The sequence below is a fragment of the Stegodyphus dumicola genome, chromosome 11, assembly GCF_044657685.1.
Source record: "Stegodyphus dumicola isolate Sdum_Otavi_A_Nest chromosome 11, ASM4465768v1".
NCBI lineage: Eukaryota > Metazoa > Arthropoda > Arachnida > Araneae > Eresidae > Stegodyphus > Stegodyphus dumicola.
Genome location: NC_140778.1, coordinates 66,366,736 through 66,380,641, shown reverse-complemented (window position 1 = coordinate 66,380,641; position 13,906 = coordinate 66,366,736). Strand labels below are relative to the sequence as shown.

Below are 13,906 nucleotides of genomic sequence, written 5' to 3'. Positions count from 1 at the left end.
ATCTTCATAATATTCCCTACACAAAATCATAGGCTGGTATAAAGTATTTTAGGCAGTTATATTTATATACGCATCTATTTTGACCGTTGCGTCAACGCAACACCAGCGGCTAATGGGTTAATTCAACTCATTTCACCTGCGTCGCCAAAAACGTCGCCAACCGAGCACCTGCAGAAACAACATGAAAGTGGAATATCCGGTCCTCACCTCAATGCAGAGGTATCACCGGAGCCATAGGTCAAAATGTTAACTAATTATCCAGCAAAAGCTCAAAAGTAACATCAGAATTTAAAGGGAATTTAGAATCCTAGCGATAAATTTTGAAGTCCTCTGACTAGAGGATGTGATGGCCTCGCCAAATCTTTATTAAGAACTAAATACAAGTTTTACATTGATCATATCTATAATACAATAATGTATAATAATAAGGATACAATTAAGGTTGAGATATAATAATATCAAGTGTAATACAATGTTATAAAGTAAAAAAAAGGTATAGTTTTCAAGAATACATATTTTAGCACTTTTAGGCGTACAATAAATATAATAAATCAAGTACAAACATTTTATACATATAAGTATTATAATGAAGAATAGATTGTATTTTCATTGACATACAGAAATTCCATAAGTTTTGAAAGTTGAGATCTACCCTTTTCTAAGAGAACAAGTTTACAAAGCAGATCGATAGTCAATTCTTTGTGGAAATAGTTCTCTACGTCTGCTGTCCACGCTAGGGCACTCTAATATCCTATGAATTGCATCCGCGGAGTCTAGACCACATGAACATCGACATTGTGATTCTTTTATTTTGAATCTATTGAAATAACAGGGAAAGGGCTCCGTGATTTGATAAGATTTGATTGAGGAAAAAATCGTTAAAATGTCTTCTTTCTGAGACTTTAGGAAGAATCTTGAAAGTGGATCTGCCTGTATCTTCGTCTTTCCATCGACGTTGCCACAATACGAGAGCTTTTTCCTTTGGCTTTACTTACTAAGGTGCTAATTGCGATCTTGCAGTTAATGCGATTGGAAGAAGAAATTCCATTCTTTGCAAGTTCATCCGCCTTCTCGTACCTCGGTAGTCACAGTGTCCATGTATCCAGTGTAATTTTGTTTTGGTGATAGAGAGGAGCTTTTTAACATCTATAATTTCTAGATTTAATATATCGAATTTTTCCAGAGATTTCAGTACTGCTTGACTATCTGTGTAGATCTACGCAGTGGCTAATAACCGACGGTGCGAATAGCTAACAGGCTATTCACACCACCTATGTCCGCGCATGCGCACAATCAGCCCAGGTACCAGCATTTTACGCCGATTTCCGTAAGGTAGGCGGTGTTGTTAATAGTTCACCAGCAAGAGAATAATTTGCAAGTAATAATTATCAGTTACAAAGACGAGGTCAATCTATACACATGATAATGTTCAGGAAATGATTAGATAAAATAGGTATTTAATGATGGTTCTAATTGCAAGCGAGGACGAGTAATTAGTTAAAAAATCTTTAGTGTATTGACAAAAAGGCTAGAAAAATTACTTAAATTCTTTTATTTAACAGAGGAGTTTCTATGCAAACTTAGATCCTATTCTTATAGCATAGGACTGTCAGAATTTGTTATTCAATAAGAAAACTTACTGAAAATGATAATATTCTTATATATTCATCACTTTTTCAGTATCCACACAGGTTTATAGATTCAAATTCCATATTTCTAAATCAAAGTTATTTATGAAATAAAACCTCACAAAATCCAATAAATCATTTGTGTGTGCAAATTTTTAAATCTAAATCTCTTACATTAAATTATTTCTGTCTTTTAAATTATACCCCATTGTTTATTTAAATTTAATTTATTAATGTGTTTGTACTAATATTTCAAAGTTCTTTGAAGCACTTTTTGTGTCCTGAAAATGCCAAGTATTTTCATAAAAAAATAAGCAGGCATACAGAATAATTCATTTAATAGTTGATATAATCGCTTTTAACTTATTTCATGTCTAAATTTTCTACACAGAAATCCTCTGTCTAATTTATCTTTTATCGGACGAAATTTTTCGAAGAGGAATGAATTAAAGTCTTGATTGCGCAAAACACGTCTTTACAGCTAAATGTATTCTAAGAAGTACAAAAAACGTAAACAAGATTTCGTCCCTCCCTCAAATCAGACATTTAAACTATTCAAAGCGTTCAGGAAAAGGAAAAACATTGCGAACATAAACATCTGCCCTTTTTTTTATATATACTTTAATAAAAGGAAATGTGTTCCTTATTTTATAAGAAAAGGAACCCATTTTCCTTTCTAAGCTTTTGAAAGTCGCCAACGCTTAAAAAAATGATAATCTACGCCAAGGTAGAAACCCGCCTTTTTTTGAAAAAAAGATTCACTACAACAGTTCGCGTACGTACAATCCGTTCCTTTTGATGGGGTTCAATTGACGGATCCGAAGACTCAATGCGCATGCGTGGTTAATGTTGGTGCGAATAGCTTAAGCGGCTAATTGCACCGCTGGTGCGAAGAGCATCGGCCGTAGATCTGTGCTGTTTTCTTATATGTTTTCAGCCAAAGTAAGGCAGACTTCAAAGCTTGTGTTTCCGATTGGTAGACGAAACAGGTTTTATCTAGGTGATAAGATTTCTCTTCTTGAAAAATGCCATTCCAATACACACAGAAGCCAGCTCTTGTACCTTCATCGTTTTTTGATCCATCTGTGAATAATTCAAAGACTTTATTAAGAGGGAGATGGTCGCTCCATTTATATATCTTTATTCTAGCTGGGTGAGTATACCATTTGCTAAGCTGATAGTCAAGATTTTCTTTGGGAAAGTTAATGTTTTCGAAGGAGAAGTCTGACCATCCTCTTTCAGTTCGTTGTATAGCACTTTCCTGGTCTAGTTTGATATCCAATGGGATCAGACCTGCCAATACTTGTAGTTCCGAAGTTGGAACTGTCTTACAACTTTTAGTCATTGCTAATAAGGCCACCCTTTCAATGGTATTAGCCTTATTTCGCAATTTTACTGTTGCTGGATACCACCAAGCTGCACATGATTAAACTGCAGTTCTTTCAATTGCAAGTTTATATAGTTCTTTTATAACCGTCTTTGAAAGGCCGGGTAATTTCATGAGGTTGTTAATTATTTTACATATCTTTATTTTGATATAATCCAGATGTGGAAGCCACGTTAGGCACTCATCTATTATAACTCCAAGATATTTTATTTGCTTTTGCCGTTTGATGGTAATATTTCCCATTTTTACTGTTGGGGCAGAGTATGCAGAGCCTCTTTTTTTAGTTGTAATAAACACTGCACTAGATTTTTCCGGCGAGAAGTTAAGCTTGTATAAAGATGCCCATTCTGATATTTTATACAAGGCACTACGTGCCTTGTATAAAATATGCATCTGTTGATGCCTTGTATAAAATATGCATCTGTTGTGCCTTGTATAAAATATGCATCTGTTTGCATCTGTTGATGACTTGAGCCCGTAACAATGATCAATACATAATCAGCGTAAGCTTGAACTCCTTCTCCATAATTTATTCTTAGAGCAGTATCATAGTAGTACAGTCGATCACAAAAGTATTCGAACACCGGCACCCTATCAGAAAATGACAAGATAGCGTTTTCTCTCTCTCTCTTTCTCGTGTTATTCCATTCTAGGTTTTCTTGTTCCCCCATCTTGGAAAAACAGAAAAAAATGGTCACGATCTCTCTTTGAATTGGGACACCATTTTAAGAAAAGCGGACGACCCCATCTTGGAGAACGAAAATGACCGCTCTACACCCTCTCTCTTTGAATTTGGACGACATTTTGAGAAAAGCGGACGACCCCATCTTGGAGAACGAACATGACTGCTCTACACCCTCTCTCTCTCTCTTTGAGTTGGGAAGCCATTTTAGAAAAAAGCAGACGACCCTATCCTGGAGAACGGAAATGAACGCTCACCACCCTCTCTCTCTCTCTCTCTTTGAAATGGGAAGCCATTTTGGGACCCTCTATTCTTGGGGGGGTAGGAAACTGAAGTCTGCACCTCACTGTCTCTGAATTCGGAAAGCCATTTTGGGAAAAGCGGACCCTCTTATCTTGGAGACCTGGAAATGAACGCTCTACACGATCTCTCTTTGAATTCAGAAGGTATTTCGGGACCTTCTAATCTTGGAGAATGGAAATGAACACTCTCTACCCTCTCTCTTTGAATCGGGTAGCCATTTTGGAGAATTGTTCCCCCCTAACCTTGGAAAATTGAAATGAACGCTCTACACCCTCCTTCTCTCTCTTTGAAATGGGTAGCAATTTGAAGACTCCCTAACTTTGAAAAAACTGAAATGAACGCTCTACACAATCTCTCTTTGAAAATGGGTCATCATTTTTTGGAACTATTCCCCCCTAACCTTGGAGAATTGAAATGAAGGCTCTACATAACTTCTCTTTGAAATGGGTAGTCCTTTGGGGACTCTCTCATCTTGGAAAACTGAAATGAACGCTCTACCCCCTCTCACCTTGGAAAACTGAAAATGAATGTTCTACACCCTCTCTCTTTGAATTGGGTAACCCTTTTGAGACCCTCTCATCTTGGGGAAAAAAACTGAAGTGAAGGCTTTCTACAATCTCTCTTTGAATGGGGTTTTTATTTTGGGAAACTTGGAGCACCAAGATTGGTATATATATAATATTTTTTTATTGATATGGCCCTCATACAATTTGGTAAAATTTTTTTTTGTTTTTATCCCATTTCCGATGTGATTTCAGAAATACAATTCCATAACAGTTCAATTTCATTTGAGATTAACTGATCTAAACAATCTTTGAACCACACATCAGTATTATTTTCTTCTTCATGTTCCATCAAACTTTGTAAGTCCATATAATCATTCCATACGGGAAGGGCTGGATCCTCCCAAGGTTGTCTTGAAACACTTGGAGTCTCTTTGGGATGAGTGGGGGGATCCATGATGTCTGGACCAGGCTGAGATTCTGACTCCATGATCTCTGGACACGTTGGAGCTTCTGGACCAGGCTTAGGTTCTACCTCTATGATTTCTGGACACGTTGAAGCTTGTGGACCAGGCTGAAATTCTACCTCTACGATTTCGGGACAGGTTGGAGAAGAAGAAGAAGAGGATACTGGAAGAGGTTCTGGACACGTCTGAGAGGAGTCTGAAAGAAGCTGCCTGTCTGAACAAGTCGGAGAAGAAAAAGAAGATTCTGGGTTCTTGAGCGGATCTTCCACGCCAGGCAGATTGCGGTAAGTCAACCGTTTTTAAGAGGTAATTTATTTCTTCCTCCTCATCCTCGATCGTGATGACTTCGATTTCATTCCGTTGACTGGTCGATCTTCTTTCGGGCCATGACTGTTTTGTCCATCTCCTCTCATCATCTAAGGAAGGGATGGGTGAAGGTGGCTGTGGGTTCTTCTCTTCTTGAAACACCATCGGCGTTTGGAAATGAATCTCCTTTTTCAATTGTTTCCAAAGCGTCCACGAGCACCGATCGACGAGAAAGAAGCTCTTCTGGGTCGTGACGATGAGATATTACGTTTTCGGAGGGACGACATAGTTTTGGAAAGGTCTTAGGATATATTTTTTATATTTCATCCTGTCGGTGACTTTAAAACTTCTTTCCTTCAGTTTGGGGGACGATGATTCGTAATAGGCGAGGGAAGCGGCTGTGGTCTGAACAATAAGAACTTCGTCCTCGGCCGCCGTTCTCACTCCAAACGTAAAGTATCGTTTCGTGAGAAAAATATTCTTCCACCGAAAACTCATGCGCGAATCCGTATATCTCCGGTCTGTTTGAATGGGCCGTCTCAAAGCTCGATCCACCCGGTTCCAAGAGAAGGGGGATTCCTCTTTCGTTTGTTGAGAGTCGAATAAATTTCTGTATATATTCTGAACGAGCAGGTCGGAGGATTCGACATCCTGCTGGAAAGAAACGATCCCTTGATGAGCTGGTGAATGCGGAATAAATTTAGCACAATGACACGCCAAAAAGATTTTCAGGTTGGCGATTTGCTTCAGCGTCTTCAAATCCTCCCCGTTCGAAATCCGTTGAGTTGGAAAAACATCTAACAGCGACATAGCTCCCAATGAAAAGAAATAATAAAAGCCCTTTTATATATACACATAGAGTCTCTATGACGTCAGTTTTGTGTTTTTTTTTGTTTCTCTCTCTATATATCTCCTTTCCAAGAAATCTTATCTCCATGACCTCTTTTTTAAAGATGAGTGGGTTGGAATGAGGAAGTGAAAGTAATAATTTAATAAAAAAAACTAACCAACCATGACCTTCTTTTTTTTAGTCACCCTTTCATCCCAAGGACGTCCAAAGATAGAGGAAGAAGGGAGAGGAGGGGGGAGGTCACTCTCTCTATAAATAAAACGGGAGAGCCAAAAAGTCGTATTTTTGTCGAAGTTGATCATGAGGAGGAATCCCCAGCTCACCACGTGTATTCCTTTCAAATATAAAAATGTTGAACTTTCCTTTTATATCATCCAAGGAGTCGTTTACTTGAAACCCTGCGATTTTTTAAAATGTGCGGGTTATCATATCGTGGGTAGCTGTCACAAGATGAGGGACGAATTTCTGCCCAACGAAAACGTTTGACGGCTCGTGACGTTTCTACTTTGGACGCACAAATTTTGTTAATGAAACGAGCAAAACACGTCCACCTTTCCAACCGTCTCGCAAATAAATAGGATTATGAATCGTCTTGAGAAGAAAAAGGGAATTCTCGTTCATTTTAGCGAATGGTTGCACAAATGTCTGCAAGAAACTCTTTCGATCATGAGGACTGGGAAGAATCCATATTATGTTATTCTCGAAGACCCTCCTCCTCATCTTAACGAGTCCACGACTTTTGAAAAAATTATCGAGCAAGAAAAAATAGAATGGTGGAACAACTACCCCATCCCTCTCTCCGAGAATCAGGAGGAGCCTGTTCAGAAGAAAAAGAAACCTTTCCAAAAGCCTATCATCAACATCCTCGATAAAGATGAGGAGAAGCCTGTTCAGATTCCTCTCCGTTTGTCAAAACCCCTCGAGGATGAAAACGCTCTCCATTTATCAAGACCCCTCGAGAAGGAGGGACCTCACGAAAATGAGGGACCTCTCCCTTTGTCAAACCTCCTCCAAGATGAAAAACCTTTCCATTTATCAAGACCCCTCGAGAATGAGGGATCTCTCCCTTTGTCAAACCTCCTCGAAGATAAAAAAAATCTCTCCATTTATCAAGACCCCTCGAGGGTAAGGGAACCGAAACTCCTCTCCCTTTATCAAAACCCCTCGAAGAGCAAAGATCTCTCCCTTTCTCAACCCCTCTCGAAGATAAGGGACCTCTCGATTTGTCAAGACCGCTCGAGAATAAGGGAACCGAAACTCATCTCCCTTTATCAAGACTCCTTGAGGAGGAGAGACCGCTCAATCTCTCGAGACAGGACCCCCTATATCTCTTGAGGATCAGAGAGAAATCATTCCTATTGAAAAACAATCTATCGACGATCCTCAGCAAAGATCCTCTGATGAGACTAGACTTCCATGTAGAAAACGACTCTGCAATAATATTAATATACCCACCCCCTCTCAACAACAGAATCCTATAAAATTTGCAGATAAAATGCATTCAAACCAACCCCTTTATAGTAACCCTTTTGATTGGAGAACCCGTGCATTAGCCTCGAAAAATGAGATCTCAGAATGTTTCTATTACAATTTTAGGAAAAAAGAAACGGGAAGTAAAAACGCGTGAAAGTCAATAGATAGGTCTAGCTCAGAATTTTTTTAAAAAAACAAATAAATAACCGAAAGACCATTCTTAAAAAAATGGTAAAGTCTCGTGGATCGAATCGGCTGGGAAAAATTTCTTAGAGCTGAGAAAAAATTCTACAGCTCAGATTTACAAAAAAAAAAAAAAGTCTTTAGACATGATAAAAATTAACTACCCCCCTTTTTGTCTGGGAATGTTGTCTCACTCTTTCGAAAAACAAACCGTGACTCATTCTTGGAATGGTTGCAATTAGAAAGGATGAGTTATGGTCTATTTTTAGAAAGGGTGAGACATCATTCCTAGACAAAGAGGGGAGGGGTAGTTAATTTTTATCATGTCTAAAGACATGATAAAAATTAACAAAAAGTGTTTCTTTTTCTAAATCTGAGTTGGAGAATTTTTTCCCAGCCGACTCGATTTACGAGACTTTATCATTTTTTTTAAGAATGAATTCTCCCTGATCTATTTAAGAATTCCAAGTTTCGCTTCAGAACCATCCGTGCTGTTGAAGAAGTAACGTTATATATATTTTTTATAAATTCTGTCAAGATTGAATTTTTCATGATCGACCTTGCGAATTTCTTCTCTGTGTCTTTAAATAATAATGATACCGAACCGCTTTTTGTAGAGCGCAATGGAAAAAACCTTTTGTATGATTAGGACAATTTATTCGTTCGATCCCATTGTATTTGAGAATCTCTTGCATCGATCCCGAAATGCGACAAATGTATCTTTGCAACTCTTTCTCTAAAAACCGCCGTTCCGTTTCTCCTCGCACCCAAACCACGGTAAAGGGTTCCGTCAACATAGTTAACACCCATGGGAAATAACTGTACGGAATGTCTCCTTCGTACCACGACAAACCGTGATAATAATCACTCGCCCACACAGCGGTTCGTTTTTCTTTTTCGGTGAGCATTTTCCATGGAAACGGGGGTTTAAAAACAAATACCCCTCGAGAAGTGCCGTCCAACGTGATGTAGGCCAATTCTTTCACAATAAAGGATCCTTGAGAATCGTAGAAACCTTCAAAGTCGAGCACGAGTTCCATGTTTTTTCCCTTTTCTTTCCAAGGTGACCTTTGTTATTGATGTATTGAGATGCGCAAGATATTAAAAAAATATATATATACACGAATGTGACCTTTCCCAGAATTTATACGACCTGTCACGTGCCTTCTTGTTTATCTCTCTCTATAAAAGAGGAGATCGCAGAGAGAGAGCTATCCTTTTTTTCTTTAGGATACACACAGCGAGAGAGAAAAAGAGAATTTTTTTTCAATTGAAGATGGACATCCTGAGTGCCAAACCTCTCAAAGGTTCCTTCCTACATTGTTCTGGACATGGAATCCTTTCTCTGCCATGATCTGAAGACTGGAGAAATATGTTTCATCTTGAAAGAACTGGGCTACATCACCTATGATTTAACCTTATGCGGATCCATGATTTTTCTCCCTCCTGTCCATTACAATGACTTATCGTCCCGCAATCGAGCCGCGGTCAACCAGACTATTCGTAACCGACACGGCTTTCAATGGACCGAGGGTCGTCTTTCCTACGAGCATCTTCCTACGATACTGAAAATGCTGACCGAAAATGCGGAGGCGATCTACGTCAATGGATACGATAAAGCTGAATTCTTCAGCAAGCTCTGTCAGCGGTCCGTTTACGAGTTTTACGTCCCGGGGAAAACCGAGTGGCGATACAAGACGAAATGCATGCGACACCAATTTTTCAGCAAGCAGCATTTCATTCATTGTGCCGAGAACAAGGTTAAGAATTTTCGATACCATTTGAAGGAGGGCAGTTACGTTCTCCGAAAACTACATTCTTACCCCCCAGAGAGCAAAGCCGTCGAAGAAGAAGAGGAGGAGGCGGAAGAGGAAGAAGAAGTGTACGAGGTCGAGTCTCCCCAGGAGAACCCGTGTGGCGATGAGGAGGATGAACTTTCGAATAATAATAAATATTTAAGTTGTGACGCTTTAGAAACCCAAGAATATTGGTCTCAACCTTTATCTCACCTAGACCTGAAAGAGAATCCTCCAGAGTACTCTTTGTGGTCCTCTTCTAAAATTTGGTCTTGGAGAGATCCCTTGAATGTTCATTAATGTAATGGTACGTGAATCCCTAGAAAACAATAAAAAGAGTTCCTTTTTGTGACGTGTTGATTTCTTTCCCATCCCATTTCTTTTCCATAACTCCACCAAAGTGTACGAGAAGAAGAAGAAGAAAAACCTTCCAAGTTACACAAGACATAGAAAGATTTCACAACGATCCATGGATCCTCTGTTCTAGCCAATACCTCGAGACTCCCCTAAACTAAGAGAGACCATGAGTACCGAGGAAACCTTAACAGAACAAGTGGAAAGACTTTCAAAGAGATTAGAAGAATTAAGACGGGATAGGTTTATAGTTCCGCCTGCTAAAGAGGAAACTATCATCGATTTCAACAAACCGCTGTACTTTCATCCTCTACCCCAAAGAACGAGACGAGTGGAGTCACCGTTGAACAGTTCCAATGAGAAACAGAACGTCACTCATTTGAATAGCCAATTTCAACACATATTTCATAAGTATTTTGTTTTTCCCCTAAAGCGTAGGGAAATCGGATCAGTATTTTCCCTTTCCATCGTCGGAAAAGAATGGAAAGAAATCTCTCTGAGCTCTCTCAGAAAAATTCTCTAGCCTAGATTAAAAAAAAAACTTTTTGTTAATTTTTATCATGTTTTTAGACATGATAAAAATTAACTCTACCCCCCTTTTTGTTTTGAATGATGTCTCACCCTTTCTAAAAATAGATTTCTAAGAAAAAGAATGAGTCATATCTTTCTTGGAAATTTATTTTAGAAACATGCTGACATGTGTTGACACCTGATTCGAACCAAAATAGGGAGGTAAAGTTAATTTTTATCATGTCTAAAGACATGATAAAAATTAAATTTTTTTTTAATCTGAGCCAGAGAATTTTTTCCCCGATTCTCAGAAATTTTCCCCAGCCGACTCGATCGACAACACATCACCATTTTTTAAAAAATGAAATCTTCCTGATCTCTTTAAGTATTCCGAGCTTCGTTTCAGTTCAGTCTGTGCTGTAGCCTGAAGACAAGCTCCTACATTGTGTATGGAAACAGACTCTGTCCATCGATCCCCATTTTGTTAAAAATGGATTTTCTGTTACCTTTTCAAATTTTTCCCTGTAGATCACCCTGTTTCATCCAGCCCATTTCTCTCTATCGCTCTTCATGAAAGATATGTATCCATTGGCTTCCCATGACCACCTTACCCTAGCCAAGATTGGATTCAAAAAGTTATCGAAAAAAAACTGGGTGGAGTAAAGGAAAAAGGACATTGGATAAGACCATTTTGTTTCTTCTTTTTCTTCCGTACTACTTCCTTCACCCAACGCGGTTTTTTCGCCTCCTCCCTGAGAGACGGAAAAAAAAAACGAAGAGGAGAAGGTCCCGTATAAAGATCGCCCCAAAATACCATCCCTTTTATAGACCGCGTGATGCCACCTCATCTCATCATGATTTCTTTTTTTAGGAGGGCTCGATGATGAAACTCCAATACAGATGAGAGTCCAAGATGGGCTTAAAGCGATTGCATTGAGCATGCATAGCTCTGCTCGAAAGAATTTCGAATAAGAATATAAAAAAAGGGGAAAGGGGAACGAGTCTTTTTCTATATAATATTTCTCTCGTTTTGGAAGGGTCCCGTTCTCTTTTTTGAAAACTCCAACCAGATTAGTTTTTGCGCCTCCCGAGGTGACCTTTACAGGACAACTCCTTCAGGGTCAATAAGTCCTCTTAAGTGAAACGGTGACCCTGACGAGATCGAGATAAAAAAAGTCCTGCGAGTTGTTTTGTGACCTTGTCGCGATCCAAGAAAGACATTTTGTTTTTTTTTGGAATAGGCGGGGGATCATGAGGGAGAAGGTAAAAAAAACAAAACGTTCTCACGACCCTCACATATAATTTCATAAATATATTTTTTTATCAGTTTCTTTCATCACGATCCTTTTATGAAAAACGTTGGAATGACCCTGACATTTTGATGGGGTCGCGATAACGATAGACGTCGCACGAGTATAAAAGTGTGTGTCCTTCGCGAGATTACTTCAGAACAGAAGAACACGTGAACTGAGCTGGTAAGTCCATTTTGTCCTATGAATATGTATAAAATCGATTTTATTCTTTTTTAATAATAATAATAAATTCATTTAAAGAACTCTCTTCTTAGCCCTTTTATTCTTTGAAAAGAAAAAAAAATGTCTCAAGAATATGACTCAAAAAAGTTTAATTTTTTTTCTTTCTAGATCTTTCCTGTTATATTTTCGATTCTTTTCCTGTTTGTGGGAGACATAACCCGTATATATTTGTTTTCCATCGCCATGGAGCGTTCAGAAAACTTTATCGCGCTCGATCTAGAGGGTTTCCAGTCCTATAACCACAAGAAGGGCGAATTTACCTACGTTTTAAAAGAATTGTGTTATGCGACGAAAGATCTTTTGACCGTGGGATCATTGACGTTTGGACCTCCTCAACCTCTCAACCAGCTGAGTGCCAAAAACCAAAAGACGAATGCCTGGCTGACGAGAAACCGACATGGGCTTCGTTGGAACGAAGGCCATATTCCCTACAACCATTTAGGGCCCATTCTCCAGTCGCTCACTCACAACTTCTCCACGATTTATGTGGTGGAATGCCAGAAAGCCAAATTCTTCGCTAAAGTCTTGGACTATCAGAAACCCGTGACGGAAATTTATGTGCCAGATGGAATCATTTGGAGGTATCGGGGAAAATGTGCCCAAAATCATTAAAGGAGAAAATCGTTCCATTGTACCGAAAACAAAGTGCGCAACTATCCGTGACACATTACGGAAGGGGATTTTTATATCAATCACGTCTATCCAGACGGAACGGAGAAGGAAGAGGAGATGGAGATCAAGGAGGAAGACAATACTCTGCAAGCTTTTGATAAAGCATACGATCAGTTAGAGAAGGATCCGTCCCCGAAAACGTACTATGAGCTCCTCCAGAAATGGGAAAATCTGACCTGTTTCGAAATGATTGAAAATCCGGATGAGCATACGCCTTTCCACTTGATGGGCTCTCATTTGTCGTCATTTTCTTTTTCTTCCAATAGCTCTAGCAAGACGGAGGGTTGGGGAGAACTACCTGAAAATAGTCCCCATTACGATCCAGCAGTCTGTTGGGACGAACCTCCCAAAGAATCTCCTGAGACCCCCAAAATAGCTTCAGAGGATCCAAAGACAGAATCCACTGAGACTTTGTCAGAGTGTTGGGATGATGAACTGACTACGAATGCTCCAAAACCCACTGAGACTAGGTCAGAGTGTTGGGACGATGAACTGTCTACCCCACCCAATGCTCCGAAATCCACTGAGAGTAGGTCAGAGTGTTGGAACGATGAAACCGAAAAGACGACAGAGAATTGTCCGTTCTGAAAAATATTTGAATTGATATAAACTGAGAAAAAAAAAGATTTTTTTTTAAATAAGTAGGGAAAGGTTCTCCGCTTTCCCTATATTTATGGAAATGGACTAAGAGAGAGAGCGACGAATCAGGAGACCAAAAAAAAATGAGTCTTGGAAGGAATGAGTGCAAATGCATTCCATTCCTTCCGATACCCATTTTTCTGGGTCCATCTCTCATCCGATCTTGGAAAGAACTTTGTCCTATTTTTCTATGTCCATCCAAAAATAAATGAATCCATCCATATATTAAAAAAAAAGATCATTCACCTCTTGACGGTCCAGAGTCGTAAATCTTGGAAAAAGTCATCCACTCTCCCTCCATAAATTCAAGCCTCTCTGTAGAAAATCTAGTATGTGGATCTGCATTCTTGAACAGTCGGCAGTCATTGGACGCGAAATGTAGAATACTGAAATAGATAACAGTGAGCCCATTCTTAAAAAACGGTGATGTTTTATTCATCGAGTCGGATGGGAAAAATTTCTGAGAGCCGGGAAAAAATTTCTCTGGCTCAAAGTTAGATTAAAAAAAAATATTTTTGTTAATTTTTATCATGTCTTTTAGACATGATAAAAATTAATTACCCCCTTTTTGACTGTTAATGATGTCTCACCCTTTCGAAAAACAAACCGTGACTCATT

At 39.0% G+C, this 13,906-nt stretch overlaps 1 protein-coding gene across 1 annotated transcript in view; it reads right to left on the bottom strand.

The window, feature by feature from the left end:
• The window catches only part of LOC118179740 (uncharacterized), a 57,591-nt gene that overhangs the window by 15,896 nt on the left and 27,789 nt on the right, over positions 1-13,906 (bottom strand). Inside the window, exon 4 of the mRNA XM_085826300.1 lies at positions 4,927-5,091. Within this exon, the coding sequence (XP_085682426.1) occupies positions 4,927-5,091 (165 nt within the window). The remainder of the gene's footprint in view (positions 1-4,926; positions 5,092-13,906) is intronic.